Here is a 23524-nt window from a genome sequence, read left to right on the forward strand (position 1 = left end):
AAAAAAAAAAAAAAAAAAAAAAAAAAAAGGCACAATAATGACTAAACACACTGAATAACAAACAAAAATACAAATAAAAACACTTGGGAAATAATTAAAAGAAAAAGACATACTTAATATACTATCATAATCTTAAGAGAAAGCAAAAAATATTAATAAGTCCAGAGTTAAAAGAGGCCATTTATTAACTGATGGATACATCAAGTACATAACAGTCCTAAATGTATACACACCTAACAAAACAGCTTTAAAAAAAAAAAAACTTTTGCAAAAGCTGATAGAAGAACCAAAAGGAGAAAGAGAAATTTCCATTGTCTGGGTTGAAGACTTCTTTCAGTGATTCATAAAATACATAGGAAAAAAAATCAGTAAGGATACAGGACCAGAACACTATCACCAAATGCTCTAATAAAGAACATCACTAATGTGTGACACAAATTTTTTTCAACTATATGTGGAATGTTAATCAAGACAGGCTGTATTCTAGATCATATAACAAACCTCAACAAACTTAAAAGACATTTTCAGATGGTAGTGGATTTAAACTAGAAATCAGTTACAGAAAAATAATCTAGAAAATTCACACACATTTAGAAATCAAAGATATCTTTAAAGCCCATTTAGGAGGAATATATAATGACAGACCCTTCTAGGCAATGAAGATGAAGACATAATGTATCAAAAATTATAGAAAGCAGCTTAAGAATTACTGAAAAGTAAATGCATAAAATTAAATTTTTATTTTAGGAAAGAATGGAACCTAAAGCCAATAATATAAGATTCCACTATAAGAAATCAGAAATCCATGATCCAATAAAATGTTCAGGAAATAAAGAAACCTGAACCTACACAATAGGCTCTACAGGAAAGACCTAGAAAAGACTCATTCTGACACATATCATAATGAAAATATTTGATCTTGAAGGAAAAAACAAACAAACCTTTTGGGGCCTCTAGCTGACATGAACAGTTAAATACACTTACAAAAGCAAGATAATTAGGCTGACATCAGACTTCCAATACATACAAAAGCAAGTCAATGGTACGCACTCTCAACAATTTTTAAGAGACCTACAACTATACAGAGGTCTTAGTGAAAAACAGGGGAAAAGCATCATGACAATGGATTTGGAAATGATTATGATTTCTTCAACAAGACCCTAAAACACAGGCAAAGAAAGTAAAAATAAATAAAATGGCCCACATCAAAAAACTTTTGTGCAAAGAATATAATCAGAGGACTAAAAAAGCAACCCACAAATGAAATAAGTTAACTCTGAGGAGATGGGAAAAATACAAAAAATATTTTGAAGTTATATTATCTGATATGTGTATATAAAGAATGTATACCGAACTTCTACAACTTAAGAAAAACAATAAAACCCCAATAACCTAATTTAAAAAATTGCAAAATGATCTGAATAGACATTTCCCCAAAGAACATATAAAAATGATCACCACATCATTAATCACTAAGGAAATACAAATGAAGACCAATAAGATTACCACTTCACACTTATGAGGATGGCTGCTATTAAAAACAGCAAAACAAAAAAACAAAAAAAAAAACAACAAAAAAAAACGAGGGGGGTGGCGCAGGAGTGTAGCTTAATGCACACTTAACATGCTCAAGGTCCTAGGTCTGATCTCCAGTACTATAAATAAACAAAACATCAGAAAATATAAATACCAGTGAGGATTTGAACAAAATGCAACTCTATACACTGTAAGTAAAACTGTAAAATGGTGCAGCTACTATGGAAAAACGATATGGTGCTTCTCAAAAAAGTAAAAACAAAATGACCAATAAGATCCAGCAAGATAACTTCTGGGTACATATCCCAAAGAATGATATCTTTAAAGACATGTTATGATTTCACATATATGCAGTAACTATAGTAGTTAAATTCACTGAAAAAAGTAGAACAGTAGTTGCCAGAGGTTAAGAGGAGGAGAAAACAGGAAGTAGTTATTTATTGGATATATAGTTTCAGTTTTACTACATGAAAAAATTCTACAAATCTACTGCACAATAATGTTAAATACATAACGCTACTATACTGCCACTTAAAAATGGTTAAAACAGCAAATTTTTATGTTATGTGTATTTTATCAGTTAAAAATAAACAAAATGAAAGAAAGCAAATTAAGGATTTTATCAGCTACAGAATTCTTAATGTACAAAGAATAAAAATAGTTTTAAATGTGTCTTTTCTGAGGAATCTACTAGAGAATGAACTTTATTCAACCAAGATAACTTAGGAAGACTTGTGCCAATGGACTGATGAACATTTTTGTGAGCTAACAGAAACTCTGGAGGTGAGACCAGGAAGAAATCAGTACTTTAGTTTCCCAGATGATTCCAAAGTGTAGCCAAGGTTCAGAAACACATGTACTTCTTCCTCTACTTTAATTACCGCTGTTCTAATCAATTTCTATTTGGCAGTGTTCAATATGTGTATCTGCCTGTATTCACACTGCTCTACACTTCATGACAACAGAAATAACTCTATTCCAACAGCAACAAAATCCCACAGAGGGCAATGACTGAGCAGAAAATACATGGGGTACAGGGGCAAAAAGACCTCGTTCTGCCATTCAGTGTATGGCTTTATGTGATCTGTTTTCTGAACCTGATTCCTGTGTAAGACAGAGACATGTTTTATGTACCATAGCTTTTCTATCAGAAATATGCACCCTGATATAGCTCCATGGTAGAGCGCTTGCCTAGCATGCATAAGGCCCTGGGTTTCTTCCTCAGTACCACTAAGGAAAAAAAAAAAGGTACACACAAACTGACTGATAGCTAGTACTGACAAATTAAACATAGGGAAGGCTGAAACACCCATACCTGTTCTCCTGGCTGCTGAGGGCTAGAAGTTGCGGGCTGCTGAGGTTGTTGTGGTGCAAACTGTGAGAGCTGTTGTTGCTGCTGCTGCTGCTGCAGGGTGTTAAAAATGAGTGAACCACCAGGAAGCTATTCAGAATTTAAACAAGAATTTATTAGCCAGTTTGACATTGTTTTTCTGTGAAATATTTGTATTTCTTTATTTCAAAGATAATTTTGGAGCATTTACTATGTCAGGCACTCTTCTAGGCACTGAAGAAACAGAAGTGAACAAAAAGAAAAACAGAACAAATTGACTGTTCATAAGAAAAGTCTGTTTAAAAGGAATTTTTAAGTACTATTACTTTGGGGTCCCAAATACATTCACACTTCTAAACACAAATCCTTGTGCTTCAAGTTAATAGTTAGCTAAATTTAACTCTTCAGTCGTATCAATACCAAAAAGCATTAAATGCATTAGAAAAAAGTTGTGAATAAGAAATGTATATTGACAACCCAACTCAAATCTGTTCTAGCTTTGCCAAAAAAACAAAAATACATGGATTTTAATATAACATAGTGAGGACTTCTGGAGTTGAAAATAAAATGTATTAGATGTCCATAATTTGCATAGAGACTATTCCTTGCTCTCACACTCCAAACCTAAATTAATTTAAATAAAAATTAAGAAGCATTCAGAAAACTCCAGATTAAAAATTAAAGCGATGCTTTCCAAGTGTACCAGAAATAAAGTTTCCATTTTATGCTGTGTAAGGGTTTAAGCTATAAACATTGAGGTCCTCAGAATAAACTCAAAGGAAATTCTAGCTACAGAACACTTTGGTTTATACAGTTGGGACCAAAATAAAAAAAGAAAAATCCTTTAGTCAAAAAACCTACATCTAGCACAGATCACTGGTAGATAAAATGACACATAGCATAGGTATTCAGCATAGCTGAATGTTCCTTCCCCAATTAGTAAATGGAGGAAAAAAATATGACCTGATAAAGTGGCTCTGTTCTTGTTATAAAGGATTTCCTCACTCCTCTTAAAAGCGGAAAAAAGTAGCTGGGTGCAGCGGGTATGCCTGTAATCCCAGCGACTCAGGAGGATTAGGCAGGATTCTTGAGGCCCAAAGCAATTTAGCAAGACTCTGTCTCAAAATAAAAATTAAAAAAGAAAAGGGCTGGAGATGTGGCTCAGTGGTTAAGTGCCCTTGGGTTCAATACCGAGTACCAAAAAAAAAAAAAAAAAAAAAAAAAAAGGGGGGAGAAAGTCCCCAAGAGAATTTCAANCTCTGAAGTCGAAATTGCCCACTGTGGGAAGGATTCTGGTTAGATCTGATGCAGATGGATATGATGAGGAGGTACAAAGATGAGTGTAGGAATAGCTGTTTGTTGTCAGTCTTATATTTCCTTCTCATGTGACTAGTATACTTTTCAAAAGGTGTCTGGCAGCCAGGCACGGTGGCACATGCCTGGTAATCCCAGTAGCTCAGGAGGCTGAGGCAGGAGGATCGCAAGTTCAAGGCTAGCCTGAGCAACTCGGTGAGGCCCTAAGCAATTTAGCAAGACTCTGTCTCAAAATAAAAATTAAAAAAGAAAAGGGCATGGAGATGTGGCTCAGTAGGTTAAGTGCCCTTGGGTTCAATACCGAGTACCTAAAAAAAAAAAAAAAAAAAAGGTGGGAGAAAGTCCCCAAGAGAATTTCAAAAGCAATATGGTGTAGGAATAAACCAATATGGGAGCTGTAGCTTACTGGTAGAGTGCCTGACTAGCTGTGCAAGGCCATGGGTCCATGGGTTCAATCTGAAGCAACACACACATGCACACACACAAGAAATAAACCAATATGATATGTAGTCTTCTCCATATTGTAAGTATACCATTCTACAATTACAGACTGCCAATATTGACACTACGTAATTTTTAAGAACTAAGTTTTACGTTTTAACTTCTAAACAAATTTCCAAATTTGTTATTCCTAAATACCAGGTTGGTTGTTATTTTCCAATAATCCACAGCTATGCCACTTCATATATCAGATCTTCATATTCAGGTCTTCCTTTAAATTCTCCATAGATAATCTTATCCATTTTCCAAACCACTAGCTTATATCTGACTCCTTCTTTAAATTAAAAGACATAGCATAAGACCTGGAATATTTCAAGTCCACAATGTGTACTAAACTCTTTATATTCTACCTTTCTTTATGAATATGCTGACACAACAACATGTACAAGAAAGGCAAAGCTTCATCATTAGATACATATTATAACACAACAAATGTTTGTTTACAGAATGACCAATAAGGTAATTGCCACTGCATTGAGAAATCATACTTTCCTTAGGAAAAGAATACATATCCATTTTTAAAATCTCCATTCAAGCACAAACTATTGTAAGCAAACAGTATAATATATGTATACATAAATTATCTGTTGAGAGAGAAATTAGTAAGTTATCTACTACCATTGTCATAAATAAGTGCATTCCTGGGTAAATGTAAACTCTCTCCATTCAAACAGATAGTTCTAGATAAGGCAAGGCTGCTGGGGTCAAAGGAAGTGGTGTCTAAAAAGTACTGATTCTTTCTCCTTATTCACCTGACTACACAAAGGTAGCAATAGCCATAGCTTTAGAAGATTCTGAAGAGACCTCAAAATTTCAAATGCTAATAGGTAGATCATATAAAAAAACAAAGTATATAAACTTTAATAAAAAATGATGCTTCAGTTTTACCTGGAGTAGATTTAAAGGCCTGAGACTTGAAGTATTTTTTAAACCAAATGGAACACCTGTTAAATAAAACTCATGGTTAAAATTGAATTAAAATTTTATTACCTATGAAAATAATCTATACATCAGTAAAGACAAACATTTAATATCCTTTCTCCATGATACTCTTATTTTCCATACTTCTAAAAATATCTTAAAATCAAAAAAGCACATTTTCTTCAAAATTTCAAAACTAAGATTTTATTCAAAGATGTGGAATATAGGATGTACATTATATTCTATATTTCAGAAACAGACTTCTTTTTCACTATTCTGACTGATGGCTGAACAACAGTAATCCCGAATTATGGGGACACCATCAATACAAAACTATCACTGTTGTGCAAATATATTTCAGTTACTGGCATCTATTTACATTTTTCAGTAACACGTAATGTGTATATATTATAATAATCTTATCTCTGAAAACTGAAGTACAAAAGCAAATAATCAGAATGCTAAAGAATGCTGACTATTTCTTAAGGATCAAAACTTAACTGTCAGGAAACAATGCTCTGTTAATTCTGAATTTATTCCTCAAAATCAGGGACAAAACATAGAGCACATCTTAGCCGGGTGCAGTGGTACATATTCATAATCCTAAAGACTCAACAGGTGGAAGCAGGAGGATTATAAGTTCTAGGTTAGATTCAGTATATTATTGAGACTCTCAGCAACTTAGTGAGACCCTGTCTCAAAATAAAAAAATTTAAAAACCCAGGGATGTAACACAGTTGTGCCCCTGGTTCAATCCCCAATGCTAAAAACAAAATACTCTCCCTTATTTACTACATCAATCTGTACACTAATTAAAAAATGTTATCTATTCTCTGATAATTTTATTAAAAAAAAGACGAGAGCCAAGAAATTTATGATACTATCAAGCATTGTGTAAGTAACTGAAAAAGTATAATCAAATTATAAAAGGATAAAATTGGCTATCCTTTTCAGGAAAAATCCTTGTGAAAAGAAATGGATTAAATAAACTATCACTGTTGTGCAAATACATTTCAGGTACTGGCATCTATTTAAATTTCTCAGTGCTATGCGGTACATAAAGGTGGATGACATTGGTATAATCTTTCTAGCTTACCAAAGGCAGTTTCACAATTCATTTATTTCTAATAAAACCAACTGAAGTTAAAATAATTTTACTCCCATTTTAAAGCAGATGAAACTTAGGCTAAGGAATAAAAAATAAAGTGAATTCTCTAAGGTCCCACATTTAGCAATTGGAGCCATGCATAATTAGTACATCTAATAGAATTACATATCAATATACATATTCTAAATTCAAGATTTGATTCTAAATCCAGGGCTTTTGCTACTAGAGCACATTTGTGCTTTTTGAAATAAAAATATAAGCTAGAATTAGGAAATCATGTTAACATGTTTAAACTATATTCTTGGAGTTTTCTTTCTTCATAATTCAAAAGTTTTGATAAATTTTTCTACACTGTTTTCTTATTAAATTTCCTCAACTACTCCAATAAAAATACCACAATGAATACTACTACTACTACTACTAGTACTACTATAAATGATGACTATTTTTGAATGCATATGTCTCAGACATAGCTTTAGCACTTCATCTTTATTAACTCATTTAATCTTTACAACCACCAAGCAAATAATTATTGCTATCCCCATTTTACATAGAAGGAAAATGAGGCACAAGGATAATTTCCCAAGATTACTCAACAGTAAGTTGCCCAACTTGATTTCAAACTGAGGCAATCCAGCTCCAGAATACAGGCTGTTAACTACCATACTATGTTGACGCTTTTGAACAACATAAATTTTTAAAAAACATTTATTTACCCTGGAATATGACTATATTGATAGCAATAAAGCTAGCAAAATTAATTTTATTATAATGTTTGGGAAGCAAAAGATATAATGTGCAAAGACTTCTTACAGGTTTACCAAGTTTCTTCACAGAGGCTTATTGTTAAGTAGTTTTCGATTCAGCTATTATAATTTTAAAGGCTTTTGAAATGAAATACCTGGGGTATAATATGTCACAAAATAATGACATTAAATGTCTTTAGTAATAACCTTAAAATAACATTGTTAAATTTAGCATGTACTTTAATTTTTTTTTTTTTTTTTTAGAGGTTATTATTCCAATATTCTGACCTGCTTGAGAAGCTGCCTGCATTGCACTGGGCAATGCATTTGGTAGCAGACCTCCTGAGGGTAGAAGGCCACTCAGGTTTATTCCTGCAGGAGTTATGGCACCAGTATTACAGCCCAGCATGGGGTTTGAACCACTCATCAAAGCCTGGGCCCCACTGCAGGAGAACAAGACAAAGCATTAAACTTGCACTGTAAACAAGAAATCAAAAATCAGCCACATATTTCCTTAGATTAAAAAACAACAAACTACAAAACAAACTCAACTAGTTATTTCTCTACCTCAGTTTCTAGGTTTGGTGTCATCTTAATGACATAAAGTGACAGCTAAATTAAGTTTTGAGTATATATCAAGATTTTAAAATATAATTTAGAGAAGTAAAGTGCTAAGCAAGGGATTAAAAGATGTTAAGAGGATAAAATGAAAGTCTAGGCTGCTGTCAATATGAAATATCTTAATGTAGGTAACAGGAATTTCTAAAATGAAAACATACATGTGAGGCAGCTTCTGTCCATACCTAAGCTATTGTCTTTCAGTTTGAGTAATACGCTATTCTTAATTTCACAAATATGAATTTAAATTGGTCAGACTATCTTTACAAAAGAAAAAACAGAAATCAGGACATCACTGCAAACTTACCAAACAGAGCCCACTACATTGATGAAGTTAAGTCCAGCAGTGTTTGCCATGACCTGGGTGGCCGTGGTTCCTGTAGTTATAGATGTTACCATGGTGGAAAGAGGAATGGTCGTTACAGGCATTGCCTGGCTCAGAGACTTTTGCTGCTGAGCAAACTGAGTTAACAAAGTGGGCTGAGGGGTGAAGCCTGAATCTTGGGGAGTAGGGGTGGCTGAAGGGGTACTAGGAGTTGAACTCTGAGCATCAGGAGGGTGTGGGGTCGATGAAGGGGTTGGTGTAGGAGTAGATGGCTTAGGAGTTCCAGATCCTGCTCATTGAGAAAAATAAAAATTGCTAGTTTGTTATAAATGGCCAGTCCTTTTTAAAATAAGGTTAATGGAATCTTACTTAGCACTGACAATTTGTTCCAGTTTTTTTTTTTTTAAAGCAGTTAACTGCAAGTGTTAATTTCTACACATGATACATGAGTGTTGCTACACTCAATTACAATTAAGGATGCAGTATATCACCTAAAAATCCATCCGAGATGCTAATAGAGTAACAGTAAAAATATACATTTGTGTTCTACCACAATACCCACTTAAAAGTTAGTTTCCCACATGCTGCCTTTGGCCTAAAAAGTTCAAAAGGAATTCAAATTAATTTTTGTTATTTATGATTTCACTAATTCAAGACTTCTTTTAAAAATACTGCTTATTTAGTGTAACAGTCTGAGATAAACATTTAATAAATTACATATGGTTAACAATCTTATTTGGCACCTAAATATACATTTTTAAGTCCTAACACATCAAGTTATCCTGACAAACAAATTTACAAAAAACAGTAGCAAAGCAAATATTTGATAGATAATACTGCATCTTTAACAGTAACTGTGTACTTCTGTTTAAATGTAGAATGTATAGAAAATCTGTTGTGAATGAAGTATGCACAGTTTATCAATTAAAAAAAAAATGAAAACAAAAAACAAAAACCAAAAAGTAAAACCAAAAGCTCTTGAGGTGTTTTCTTTTTTAGCTTTCATGTCCTGCAGAAAGAAAGGAAAGAAATGTGAATGTCCAGAAGCTGTCACTCCACCCTTACTTAAAGTAACAACTGTGTGCAGTAGATTACCATAATCCATACCCACAACATAAGTAGTGTGAATAGACTTTCAGAAAATTTATATATTTTTCTTTGTGCAAAACAAGAAGGCAGAAAAATGACACCTTTTGAGCTATCAAGATGAAGATGTTTATATCTAATGCAAAGACCATCCTATCACTGTGCAGTGTACTAAAACTTTCAGCACGTGATTATCTATTAAAAAATCTAAAAAACTGGAATGCTTTTTTCCCAAATTGATACATGAAACACTCTTATTTATTAATTTGAAGAGATTCTCCAAAACTAATTCCTACATTCTTGTATAACTCTTCTTCATGTTAAAAAAAAAAAAAAGAAACCAGTAGTAAAAATTATACTTTAATGTCTATAGAATAATGCTTCAGGATAATCACATTTTAGTAACTGACAACAATTTATAAAAGATTATAGAAGTGTTTTTGAAATATTGGTTTTCAATTTATTATATCATCACCTTGAAACCAGTTGGCTTCTTACATATACAAAGGTAGGACCTGTAGCAACAACTCTTAATGACATTTTTTTTTTGTATCAGTCACATAGTATACATAAAATGTAAAAATGATCCTAGGGTACACTGAAATAAAAAATATTTTGGTTTCTTATTGCTCACGTGTAACTACCAGATTATTTTTTTAAGGAGAGGTGTAGGTTGCAAGTCTAAAAGGAAAGTATACTCAGAGTGCATACATAGATACAGAAAAACAAATACAATTACAATAAAACACAGTACATACAATCAACATGAGCTCTGCCTGATGCTTCTTGCAACTTATACATTTTGAATACACAGTACATGCAGATTTCACTTTCACAGGTTGAAAAAAGTTGTCTTAAAACACTAATGCAAAAGCTTATAATAATTTAATGAAGAATTAAGTTTATGACTCACTTTGTGATGAGCTGGCAGGTGACAGGGCAGCTGGAGAAAGCATGCTAACTTGACTGAGATCCATGGATGACTTCCGAGAAAGACTTGGTGGCTTAGAAGATGGAGGAGGAGTTGGAGATTTAAGAAAGCTGCTGGCCTGCTGTGGTGTAAAATAATTACCTAAGAAGGATATAAAAGTTATTTCTTACAATTATAATCCAAAATTCCATAAATTTTATTTTTTAGTTGTTGACAGATTTTTATTTTATTTATTTATATATGGTGCTGAGAATCAAACCCAGTGTCTCACACATGCCACACAAGTGCACTACCACTGAGCCCCATCCCCAGCCCCATAAATTTTAGAAACAAAAGTATGAAGTAGTTGTTTTTTTTTTTTTAACAAAAGAGGTTACAATTGTATGTTTCCCACTACTCTACATTATACAAAACTAAGAATTTAAATACCTGATGAACTATTTCCTGAGCTTGAGGGAAGTTTGATGGGTGGAGGTCGATGTTTTACTCCTTTCCCCAATACTGAAGACTGAACTGACACGGTCTCAGGCTGCTACAAGAGCAACAACAAACATACTTGTTAAAATTAGAATTACTATCACCATACTCCAAGATGAAAACAATTGATCAACTTTACAAAGTGATCTTAGTGGTTACAGACTTAACATCAGGTTTTTACACAGGAATATAATTTTACATGTGATCCATGAAATATTTTACAGCACACATATAGGATGAGGTAAAGACTTCAGAGTAATAGAATAATGAGAAAAAGTCTTGAGAAAGAGTAAAATAGAAAGATAAAGGCAAAACTTCCAACCTCTTTATTTTTCTAAGAAAATAACAACTGTTGAGGCCAGATGATTAGCACAAAGGTGTTCATTATACTTTCCTCTATGTCTACTTTGAAATACTTTGATCATAAAAAGTAATTAAAAAAAGTAAAATCAAAACTAAACTCCCCCTAAACCCTCAAAATATGATCTTTAGATTTCTCAGATCTAATAATCAATTAGGTACAAAAAGTATCAATAACCAAACATACTTCTGTTTCTTTTCCTGGAGAAAGCTGACTCAGACTGGCTGAGCCACTAGAGATGTGCGACATCTTGACTGGACATTTAGCTTCATTCTGGATCAATTCCTGATATTGATTAACAACTCTGAAATATCAGGAGAAAATAGGTATAGGTAAGGATTTAGCTAACCCTGTTTTTTGGGTGGGTGGGAATGGAGTGGAGATTCCCAGCGATTGAATTCAGAAGCACTTGACCACTGACCCACATCCCCAGCCCTATTTTTTTTTTTTTAATTGACAGACAGGGTCTCACTGAGTTGCTCAGTGCCTCGCCATTGTTGAGGCTAGCCTCAAACTCGTGATTCTCCTGTCTCAGCCTCCTGAGCTGCTGGGATTACAGATGTGTGCCACTGTACCTGGCTGCTAACCCTGTTTTTAACACAAATTTATTATGTAATAAATGAGTGATGCTATTACTGGAAAAAAAATATTCCACCTAATTGAACACAAAAATTAAAATTAGGCAATTTATCTTTGAGTTAAAAATGCATTCTTCTAATCTTTTAAATGAAAAGTTTTAATGGGTAAAATATTTTGCTAATTAATATTTTCAACAGAGAAATTATAAGGACAATTTAACCAATAAGCAGTAAAGAAAGTACTCATTTTGCCTTTCTGTTAGATTTGGATTAAATAAAGTATTATCAAGAAACCATTTTCCTTAGTTATAGCAGATTATATATGTTTTTCTTTTAATTTAAAATAAAACTAGCTGAGCATGGTGGTACATGCCTGTAATCTCAACTGTTTATGAGGCTGAAGGAGGAGGATGGCAAGTTTAAGGCTATTTTCGGCAACATAGCCAAATCCTGTCTCAAAAGAAAAAAATAAGAAAGGACTGAGATAAAGTGCCCCTGGGTTCAAACCCTAATACCCAAAACAAAACAAAAAGCCCCTATATTTTAAACATAATTCTTTTAATTATTTTCTTAATTCTATGAGAAAAACACCCTAGACACTTAAAGTATCAGGAAAAAGCACTTGTGTCTTGCAATCTCATCCCATAAAAATTACAATTCTTTTTTTTTTTAAAAAGAGATTCCTTTATTTTTTTTTTTAAATGGGCCTTTATTTTGTTCATTAATTTATATGCAGTGCTGAGAATCAAACCCAGTGCCTCACACACGCCAGGCAAGTGCTCCACCACTGAGCCATAACCCCAGGTCCAAAAAAATAACAATTCTTAATAGTCTAATATACCACATCTTATCAGTGATCCTAGGATCACAGGATTTTAAAGTGAGAAAAAAAACCTTAAGACTTTTCATTGTTCAATAATCTAATTTTACATCTGGGGCCCACAAATATTAAATGATGTTACAGTCAAACAATTAAAGGCATAACTAAAATAAAAGTTTATGACTCATAATATAGATCAAATCCTCTACCCTATAAAGGTAAAAAAGTTTTTCATATCTATCCTGCCCAAAATGAAAAGATGAAAAAATAATTTTTTTTTTTACCTCTCAGCATCAGTCTTTGACCCAATAATGAACCTAAAATGTTAAAGAGACAAAAAGGATTAAATAAATGTCTTAAGAAGCCCCAAGATTAGTTTTGTGCCTTTTCTTATTTTAGTCATGATAACATTATAAACTGATTTTAAATCCACCAAATCATTAAAATGTCTGAAAAACATTTAAAGTTATGAAGCAAAGTTTTACATGCATTATGACATAGTCATGTGATGAATTTGGCTGATTTAACTTAAGGAAATGTATTTTTGTCAGAAGAATTATTTATGAAATATAATCTGGGCTGGAAATCACCAAGTACTAGACGTGCCATAATAAAATCATTTAACTACTGTGCAAAGGCCTTTGGTGTTCTTTGCTCATTTAATCTTCAATTCTGGAAATCATTCTTATTATCTACACAGTAGGACCTTAGGATATTTTTCAGACAAAGAAGATAGTTTATTGCCAATTCAAATTATTATCTTTACCAAATCTTTTTTAAAAGTTTGACATTTATTATGACCTCTTAACAGATTAAAATGGTTTTTTAATTACCAATTTGAATGATCATCTGTGGATGAGCTGAAATATAAAATGAAAAAAAAGCTTGATCAAAATGCAACTGAAACTTTGATTTCATAGTTTTTAAATAAGGTTATTTATGAATATAGAATAATTGGAGGACAATAAATCATGCAGCATTTTCCCAGAAACCCCCTTATGTAATGGCCAAAGATTCAAATTTTCTTCCTGTCAAACAAAGTAATTAGTTGGATTTTGGACCTAATTTTTCACAAGAAAACATATATTATACCTTTGTACTCCAGAAAAACTTACAAATTTTAAATAAGCAATGTAAGTCTTTATAGGAAGATTTTTAAAGCATGTAATCAAAATAACTAATCTTTGTATTCTTTTAGCTGAGGAATCCCTGACTACTACTTTCTATTCTTATTGACTTTATTTTAGGTATTGGTGACATTGCTCCACAGACCAGGTCCCCGCCTTTTTCTGCTCAGATGCTGTTTTTGCTTCTTTTCAAAGCAGTATCAATAAAATTAAAAAAGAAAATGACTCTGCTTGCTTTGGCAACACACATACTAAAAAACAAAATGATTTAAGTTGTAAAGTGCCCTTGGGTTTAATCCCGAGTATGAAATAAAGCCATAATGTGTATATAAGATCAGCAATAAAATAAAAAAAGAAAACTAAACACTGACATTCTGTGCTAAATATGCGTAGCACATACATTTTGTAAGATTAACTATATAAACTGCCAACATAAATATACCAAGAAGGATATCTCAGGAAGATCCTTTAGAGCTAACATAAAAATAATTGTACCATGGGGGATTTTAAAAAAGTATCTATCATTATTTTAAAAAACTCTGACAACATGGCAAATACAATATAAACTTACTCACATCAGTGCTACATATAAGAGGTATATAATTAACTAACAACTGAATCCTCAAAGGCAAATTTGTATTCATTAATAATTCAACAGCAGTTGCTAAATAAATTCTGGTTGACTGATTTTGTCCATTACATATTTAACAGAACTCACTGGGATGGAGACATCTGGCTGTCACTTTCTTCATCTGCTTTACATGGCTGTATTTTACCATAGTAAAGTGGATCACCAAGTGACTGCAAGATGGTCAGCTTTGTTTTCTGATACTGATTACCAGCTTCACATTCAAATACATAATCATCTTTTACATCCTGAAAAACATAGGGCATCCCAAACAAAACCTTCTCAAGCAAGCAATCAGAATTAGCAAAAGTTGGAAATAAATGATACTCTAAAGTCTGGCAATAGAAAGACACATGGAACTTAAACTATAGAAATGTTTAAGTCTGCCTAATAAAGCTCAGAATGGTTCTTTTCTGATAAAGTATAAACATATATGTTAGGTATGAACATGTAATGATACTAATAAATGATCAATAACATTACTTATTAATATACATAATCAAATTCCTAAATAATCAAAATGCTAACAATAAACATTTATTGAACACTGTTCTTAGCACTGTAAAGGTACTGCTTCATGTAATCTTCACCACTATTACCTCCCCGCTAAAGATGAAGGAAATGAGGAGAGATCCTCCACCCTGTATTTTAAACCTTAGTGCTGCCCTGCCACTCTATGTTCTATAGGGAGGTATGGGATTTTTATATGGTACTTTAGGAATGAGAGTTCCAATGGAATAAGCCTGAGAAAAATATGGCCGAATTCCATATATTGGAGATACATATGTCTATATGTAACTTGGATGAAAAAATAGAGGATAAAATTTCAAAAACAGATCTGTTTTTGTCATAGCCTCTCCTGTCACACATAAAATATTCCTATGTACAAAACATCTCTTTTATTATTTCACTCCTAGGATTCATCTAATTTAATACATTATGCCTACTTTTCCCTTTAAAAAGCTGTTATTGCAATTAGAAAAAATTAGAACGTTTCCATTAAAAAACATCCTCAGATGAATGTATTAATTCATAAAAGAAATCAAATAAGGACTAACATCATGCAGCCAAAAGTAAAAATGCAGTTCTGCATTAAAATTTTTCTTAAAACAGAAACCATATAGACAAAACAGTTATTCTCTAATTTACTGAACCTGTTGGGAGAAGTGGTGCATGGCTATAATCCCAGAGATTTGGGAGGCTAAGGCAGGAGGATCTTAAGTTCGAGGCCAGTCTTAGCAATTTAGCAATTTAATGAGACCCTGTCTCAAAATTAAAAATAAAAAGGGCTGGACATATGGCTGAGTGAGCACCCCTGAATTCAATCCCTAGAAAGTTCTTCTTCTTCTTTTTTTAAAAGGTCCCAGGTTAAAAGCAATGTTTAATAAATTTATGTTTAGTAAATTCAGATCACAGATTACAAACAACATCATTAAGACAGACTAGCAAAGACTACTTACATGGGCTGGCCAAATTGTTGGTTGTGAGTCATCTGATTTGATAGATTTTTCCACTTTAGCATATTTCTCCACCTAAACAATCAAGACAACAGATAAAATGGGATCAGTTTTCAGACTGAATAGAACAATGTAACTCAATAATATAACCGACATAAGAATTCTTGAATCATTATACCAAATAATTATGTTTACTAGTTTAAAATTCTACTGTTATATTATAAAAACACGGTTAATACAAGTCAAATTAGAACATCTTCAGCTATTATATAAATTTAATAAACACAGCTGTGTTTCTGCCTCTTTTTTTTATTCCATAAGATGAATCACATTTGTTGTTTAGAGACTTTCCTTTAGGAAAACTAGAATATCAAGAGTTAAAATTCAGGATCTTGTCTTTTTTGGCAAGGTTTTAAATGAATAGGAGTTATTATGTATTCGTGGTAATACACAAACTACAAAGAGATTAGAATAGATAAAATATTAAAATTGAAAAGATGTTTTAATTTTTTTCTACTTTCTAGTCATAATTGGGCAATATAGTCTGCATTCATAAGACTGTGAACTAAATATTCTCACCATCTTTGTAACCATGATCTTAAGAAAAATTTGAGGTTGAGGTGTAGCTGAATGGTAGAGCTTGTGCTCAGCATACACAAGGACCACCCAAAAAACCCTCAAAACAAAAAAGGAAAAAAGTAATTTAGATTCACCTGAGTACCTATTTAAAATACAGATTTTTATGTTCCTCCCTTAGAGATCCCAATTAAGTAGGTCTGAACTAGGGTTTGAAACCTGTATGTCTGATATCCTATATGATTCTGTTGACTGAGCCAGACTGAGAAACTTTGTTATTAGGGCACTGCTGTTTAAAGTTGTGGTCTGTAGGCCTTACACATAAACTAGAGGCTTGTGAAAATGGCAGCATCTCAGTTCCAGCCCAGACCTGAAACAGAACCTGGATGTTTTTTAACTGTAATGCTGAGGATTGAACCTACAGTCTCATGCACAATGCTCTACCACTGAACTATATATCTCGAGAATCAACAATTCAATAAATTCTCCAGGTAATATATACATTAAAATTTGAGAAATACTGCTTTAGATGCCTACCCTTCCCTCCAAAGTTAAATTTCACCATTTTTAAAACGTACACTAATGATCTATTCTCAGAGTTGTATACACACTCTATAGATGCTATTGTGTTTTTGCTTTGGACAACTTTTTACAAAATCTTAATAAGAACAGTACATGTACTAACCAAGGAAGATATGAGAGAACAGCAAATATATGAAAAGAATACAACTGTAAAGAAGTGGGTGAATAATAAAAAGAACACAAAAAGAAACAGAAAAGTAAAATATAGACCCTTTTCACAATATTCCTCTCATATCTTAAATCATTTATAGTTGATGGGTATTATGGACCAGTAAAGAATATTGCCTAAGATTGTTCCTAATTTTGGCCATTACTCCAATATTAATAAACTCAGCCAGATTCAGAAAAAAAAAAGCATCATTAGAAAATTATGAAGAAATACCAAAAAACAAAAAACAAAACAACAACAACAACAAAAAAAAAAACAGAGGCATTTCATGTGTATTATGTTATACCATATTTTTCCACATTTAAACTGTTTTGTAATTGTGGCTCCAAACATAGAAAGGGTTATGTTCTGATATAACAATGTGAAGAAAATACACCTTCTAAAAATGAGCAATTTATTAAATAAATCAATTACTGAGATTATATTCTCAAGGTACTAACTATCAAGGATCAAATTTAGAAACTTATGCAGGGAAAAAAAAAAAAAAAGCAAGTATTGAACTGACTTACATCCACTTCAGAAGGAATGGCCAAATTACAGGGACTCCTTTTCCACATATCTACACACTAAAAAGTGAAAAACAGTATAAATATACCAAAAATTCAAAAAGGCAAGTTTTCTGGTATGGTAATGTTCATTTAAAACACTTACATTTCCTGCTTTAGAAATTTTGAGGTCATAATGCTGACCTGCTTTTCTTTCCTTTCGTTTCTGTAAGAAATCCAGTAACCTCAGCTGAGGAGGAGGTGGACAATGAGACAGGTCTTGCTGCCGATTCAGAGAGGACCTGGAATATCTCTTGAAACACCTGCAATATTAAAAAATTTGAACTAAACAAAGGTAATAAACTCACAATATATATATGGGTTTAAACTAGCAAGCACTGACTATGTAATTAAATCACATCCAAGCAATGTCCTTGGCACTGGTAAAATAAAAATGAGCAAGACAAACAAAATTCCCATTATCGTGAGGCTAGCTTATAGTCCAGAGAGGGAAAGAGATGTTCAATTCCCAAGTAAACAGATAATTTCAGATTTTAGGGAATGATAAGCAGTAGGAGAAAAATAAGAATACTGTGGTGTATAAGTGACAAGGAGGGCAATACTTAGGGAAGGGAAGAACCCTCTGAAGAAATGAAATAAGTTAAGCACAAATGAAGGAACTAGTCATAGAAAGACCTGGATAGGGAGGATTATTTCAGATCCATGCATGTAAGAAGCTGGAAGTCATCACTGCATCCTAACAAGTAAAAGACTTAATAAACCCCAAAACCAACAATTCTTTGATCTATCAAAGAGGTGAGGTCATAGGACAAATCACTGTCCCCAAATTTGGAGAATAGGCCAATTGAAACATCTTGGCTTGCTGAGGAACAAACTTCCTTGGTAACCAGTGCTGGGGGCACTGAAACCTAAAGTTAACTCATCAATTGCTGGAGGCTCAGCATGGTCAAGTTTAAACTAGCAAAAACTATGGGGAGATCCAGTCACTGGGAGGCCACACACTTTTTTGAGTTTTATCTCTAAGAGGTTACAGAGGTCTCACAGTGAATAATGGAGAAAAATCTCATCCTTCCCACAAGGAAAGGGCAAAGAAAAAAAAAACTTTTTAAAAATTTTTGTATTAGAGATTAAACCCAAGAGTGCTTTACCACTGGGCTACACATATGCAGCTCTTTTAATTTGTTTTTTTTTATTTTGAGATAGGGTCTTGCTAACTCATTGAGGCCAGCCTTGAACTTTCGATACTCATAGCTGGGATTACAGGCATGCACCACCATGCCCAGAGAAAAGGAATCATTTTGAAAGATGGGAGAAAAAGTATTTGAAGCAGAGAGAATAATTTTAAAAGGTACTACAATGGGAAAAAATCTGATCTGTTTCAGAAACAGAAAACCAGGTTTAACTAAAGCACTAAAGGTTAGGTAAGATTAGAGATCAAGGCAAGGATCTTACAGACCAATAGTAATGTGTTTAGATTTAACGTGAAGTGCAACGCTTTGGGGGAAGTTTTATTAAGAGGCTTAAATTTAAGTATGATCTAGTTTACTTGAATGGCAAACAGACTGGGAGGGAATAAGCTGAAACAGAAAAATCAATTATGAATTTATTAGAGGGGGAAGATGATGGTGGTTTGAAATAAGGTATGGGCAACAGGCCTGGAGAGAGATAGACAGAGATACAAGGAAGCTACAGAACTGCCAATAAATCCTATATGGATTTATTCCAATATTTCCAATGCTGTAAACTTTTTCTCTTATATGCATTCTTTTGTTAAGTAGAAGAAATAACTAAAACATAAAAGACAAATTGCTATGTTATAAGAGAAATAGATTTCTAAAGCTGCTATTTTCTCAAATCTTAAAAAAAAAAAACCCCGTTTCCTCAAAAGTAAAATTAATAAAAACTAAACTGGTTATTGAATATCAGAAAGTAATTAAGAAATTTTTCTTTTGTTCACACTTGGTCTCTTCTCAGCTTCTCTACATTTTTGGTAAACAGACTACAAATTTACAGTAAGTTCTTTTAACAGACTAGAAAATATATTACAGGAGCAAATATTACAAAATCAAAACATATAAAACAATATGAAAATACCTATTTTCCAATTAAAAAAAAAATCAAGAGCACTTATTTCCTTGAAGAGAAAAGTCACTATAAATAGCAAAATTTAGAGCTATTTATCAAATAGCTTGATACTGATTCACTCTTTTCCCCAAAGGCAATTACCGTTTCATTGGGCGAGTATTCATTTTTTGCCTATTATAGAGCAGTCTGTTTGCAGTACAAGTTACTGCAATCGAAGGATCAAGACACAGTGGTTCAGCTGTAGCTAGAATCAGTTGGCTTTCAAGTAAAAGTTTGTCTTCCTGAAATGTATAAAAGCATATGTCAGTATCGAACTAAAATAATCATACATATTTAAGCTAGAAATATTGTCTGGAACTCTATTAAAGATCACAGTAAAACACAGTAACTCAAGTGCCAAAATTAGTGTGTAAACTTTGGAACTTGACAATGTAAAATAACTTACTGAAATTCATTATCTGTAAAACTGTATGAAATAGTTAATTATAAAAATGAACATTCATCAATTCAACATTTATTTATTTAATACCTATAACATGTTAGGTTCTAAGATTTGGGAATAAAAGCCATGAACAAAATAGATGAAATCCTCTGCCCTTATGAAGCTTACAAGGTCATGATGGATTACAGTTATTTCAGTAATTGAAAAGGAACACTCCCATTCTATACTCAGCTTGACTACTTAATAATAATAAAAAAATGACTATATTAATACTGGCAAATTCTATATATCCATGACCAAATCCAAAGAAGATACAGCCTTTTTTTTTTGGTGGTACCAGGGATTGAACTCAGGAGTACTCAACTACTGAGCCACATCCCCATCCCTTTTTGTGTTTTATTTAGAAACAGGGTCTCACTGAGTTGCTTAGCAGTCTCGCTTTTTCCTGAGCCTGGCTTTGAACTCTCGATCATGCTGTCTCAGTCTCCCAGGCTTTTGGAATTATAGGTGTATGCCCCCACACTTGGCAAGATACAGGCTTTTTACTAGTATCACATAACTTTACTGAATCCTATTCTTCTGTTTAACAATTTAAATTTTTATTAATTATAATACTTTTTTTTTTCACCACTGGGGATCAGAGAAAACAGGGCTTCAAACACATTAGACAAGAACTCTGCTGCTAAGGCATGACCGCAGACCTGCTATAACAATTCTTTTAAAGTCAAGTAAGTAAATTAATATTGCTGAAAACTAAAACTTTTGAAAAAATTTTCTGTTTCACTCAACTTTTTATTATGGAATCTTCTACACACAAAAGGAAAAGTGTGATGACTTACATATTAACACCTAATTTCATTTAATGACCATCTTCATAAACTTTGTTTTTGTTTTGCTGGAAAAATTTTAAATACATCTTGGAAGTGGTATTATTTCACATGGGAGTTTTTTTTTTTTTTTTTTGAGTCTACCATTTCTCTTACACTTATTTAGTTGCGATTTCCTTAAAGAATCTTCCCTCAGATACTATCTAGCTGCCTAAAATAGTTTATACAGAAATAATAGAATAAATATTATACTCTCTACTTTCTCAATTCTCAGAATAGGAACATCCATAAATGTTAACCAATGAAGATTATGTTTGAATATTTTTAAAAACTTAGAGATGAAAAAATAATACATCAAATTAAAACACAACACTTAACAGTTACAGATGAACTGACTCTTATTTTATAATCACATTTCAAAGACAGAATAATTTTCTTTATTAATGATTCCTCTCTAAATTAGCAGAGAAATAAGTAAATACCCTTATAACTAGACATCTCACAAACACTGCTGAGCCAAACCTCAGGAGCAGGAGAGGTCCCCTAGTGCCAAAACAACCAATAAAAATGGAAAAAGACAAACTAAATAAAAAGATACAAGAACTAAGTTTCACATTACACATCAGGTCAGCCTAACTGGGATCTGTCATAAGCAATTGGGACCAAGTCATTAAAGTTCCTCGAGGGATTTACTGCATATATAAAGATACCCTTAACTTCTAAAACTCATAAAAGAAGCCCAGTTTTTTTCAGGAAGAACTTAATACATGAGTAAAAACATGAGCACAAAGTAGCTTTTACTTAATATTTACCCTATAGTTTGCTCATTTGGAATTAAAAAACAAAGCAACAGGGCTGGGGCTATGGCTCAACAGTAGCACACTTGCCTGGCATGTGTGAGGTACTGGGTTCAATTCTTAGCGCCACATATAAATACACAAATAAGGTCTATCAACAACTTAAATATATATATATATATATATAAAAACAAAAAACAAAACAACAAACCTGGGTCCATTTATGGTTATCACTTGTTATTGAATGGACATCACAGATTAAAGTCTGGAAAAAATAAAATTTTTAAAAATCCATTAACATATATTTACACAAACATATAAATATTTAATAAATAAGACTAACTAAAATTTTAAAAACCACTTTCTAATGAAACATTACTTACCTGCATTGTTGGACGTAAAAGAATGTGCCTACTTTGGTAACCAGGAGATTTCATATTACTGAATTGCCTGTAGTCACGAATTTCTGCTATGACACATCCACAATGAAAAATATTAACCTGTTTAGAATAAAAATATTCAAGCAAATGTCATTTTTTCAACAACCTATGTAAGTATTTTGTACTAAATGTTTCACATTCTTTAAATTTTTATGCATTATTTCTGGCCACTCCTATATTTTTGGTTTCTAGTTATAGACTGATGCATCTACAATAACAGATCAACTTTTGACATTTTCACATTAGTGGAGTTACAGATCCTTGGATTGTATTCGGTCCTTATTAATAAAAGGAGGAAAGCCAACTATAAATTCAAATTAAAAACCACCTATTTCTACACCCAAATACAAGAGCCCCTAACTAAGGATGACTTCCCATGGTCACATTCACACCATCATGTTTTTCATCCATTTATAACTTTTAGGCTGGGACTTTCATGTTACCTGTCAGTCATACCTGTGTTCAATCTTTTTAACAAGTATTTATTGACCAAGTACAATGTATACTCTGACAGGAATTATTCAAAAAGCTTCACAGATACAGTGGTAAGACAACTCTTGCTCTCAGCATAGAAAGACAGGTAGTAAACAAGATAATTTTAGATAATGATAACTGCTTTAAAGAAAATAAAATAAAAACCTCTCTGAGAGAAGTGAGTTTCAGCTGAATCACAAGAATGATCCAGGGCAAACCACTCTAGTGAGAAATAGCAGAGAAAATGCCTTCCAATAGGAATAAGCTTGGTTTGATTTAGTACAGAAAGAAGACAAGGCTGGTTGGAGTGTAGTGAGTAAAAATCAGAATTAGAAGATGAAAGCAAACAGGAGAGCAGAGATTTTGTGCAGTTAAGAGTGCATAGAGAGGAGGATTTTACTTTTTCATTTTTGTTTTATATACCTTATCTGGCTCTCTGTGATTTTAGAATGAAAGCAGGAAGTTTAGGAAGGGAACCATGGCATATCATGACCAGTTTAAAGAGAGAGATGATATTTGCTGATGGACTGAAGATGGAAGGACAGGGTAAGGTCATCCATCAGAATGAAAGAGACTAGTGATAAAATGAGATTGGGAAGTAAAATAAAAAGTTCTGTGTTCATCAGGTTAAGTTTGGGGAGCTTATATCTCCAAGTAAATATGTAAGTATAAAGCTTGGTGGAATGATCATAATAACAGACATATAAGCATGGGATTAAGTAACATTTTAAGAACTCAAGGAACTAACTGAGATTACCTTGG

The 23524-nt window shown here is 32.7% G+C and overlaps 1 protein-coding gene across 21 annotated transcripts in view; it reads right to left on the reverse strand.

The window, feature by feature from the left end:
- Positions 1–23524, reverse strand: part of Supt20h (SPT20 homolog, SAGA complex component) — a 40444-nt gene that overhangs the window by 5099 nt on the left and 11821 nt on the right. For 13 of the 21 annotated variants that reach the window (XM_015484217.2, XM_048800855.1, XM_048800859.1 and 10 more), the window contains 16 exons: positions 22232–22348; positions 22060–22113; positions 19924–20063; positions 17843–17999; positions 17701–17757; positions 15868–15939; positions 14498–14655; positions 13486–13512; positions 12937–12969; positions 11441–11558; positions 10846–10948; positions 10399–10557; positions 8382–8688; positions 7745–7899; positions 5570–5625; positions 2852–2977 (listed from right to left, as the gene is read on the reverse strand). In XM_015484217.2, the coding sequence (XP_015339703.1) occupies positions 2852–2977; positions 5570–5625; positions 7745–7899; positions 8382–8688; positions 10399–10557; positions 10846–10948; positions 11441–11558; positions 12937–12969; positions 13486–13512; positions 14498–14655; positions 15868–15939; positions 17701–17757; positions 17843–17999; positions 19924–20063; positions 22060–22113; positions 22232–22348 (1839 nt within the window). Of the gene's footprint in view, positions 1–2851; positions 2978–5569; positions 5626–7744; positions 7900–8381; positions 8689–8805; positions 9409–10398; positions 10558–10845; positions 10949–11440; positions 11559–12936; positions 12970–13485; positions 13513–14497; positions 14656–15867; positions 15940–17700; positions 17758–17842; positions 18000–19923; positions 20064–22059; positions 22114–22231; positions 22349–23524 lie in introns of those variants that run through there. The other 8 variants (XM_048800866.1, XM_048800864.1, XM_048800865.1 and 5 more) reach the window with 4 other exon arrangements.

Source organism: Marmota marmota, unplaced genomic scaffold, assembly GCF_001458135.2.
Source record: "Marmota marmota marmota unplaced genomic scaffold, marMar, whole genome shotgun sequence".
NCBI lineage: Eukaryota > Metazoa > Chordata > Mammalia > Rodentia > Sciuridae > Marmota > Marmota marmota.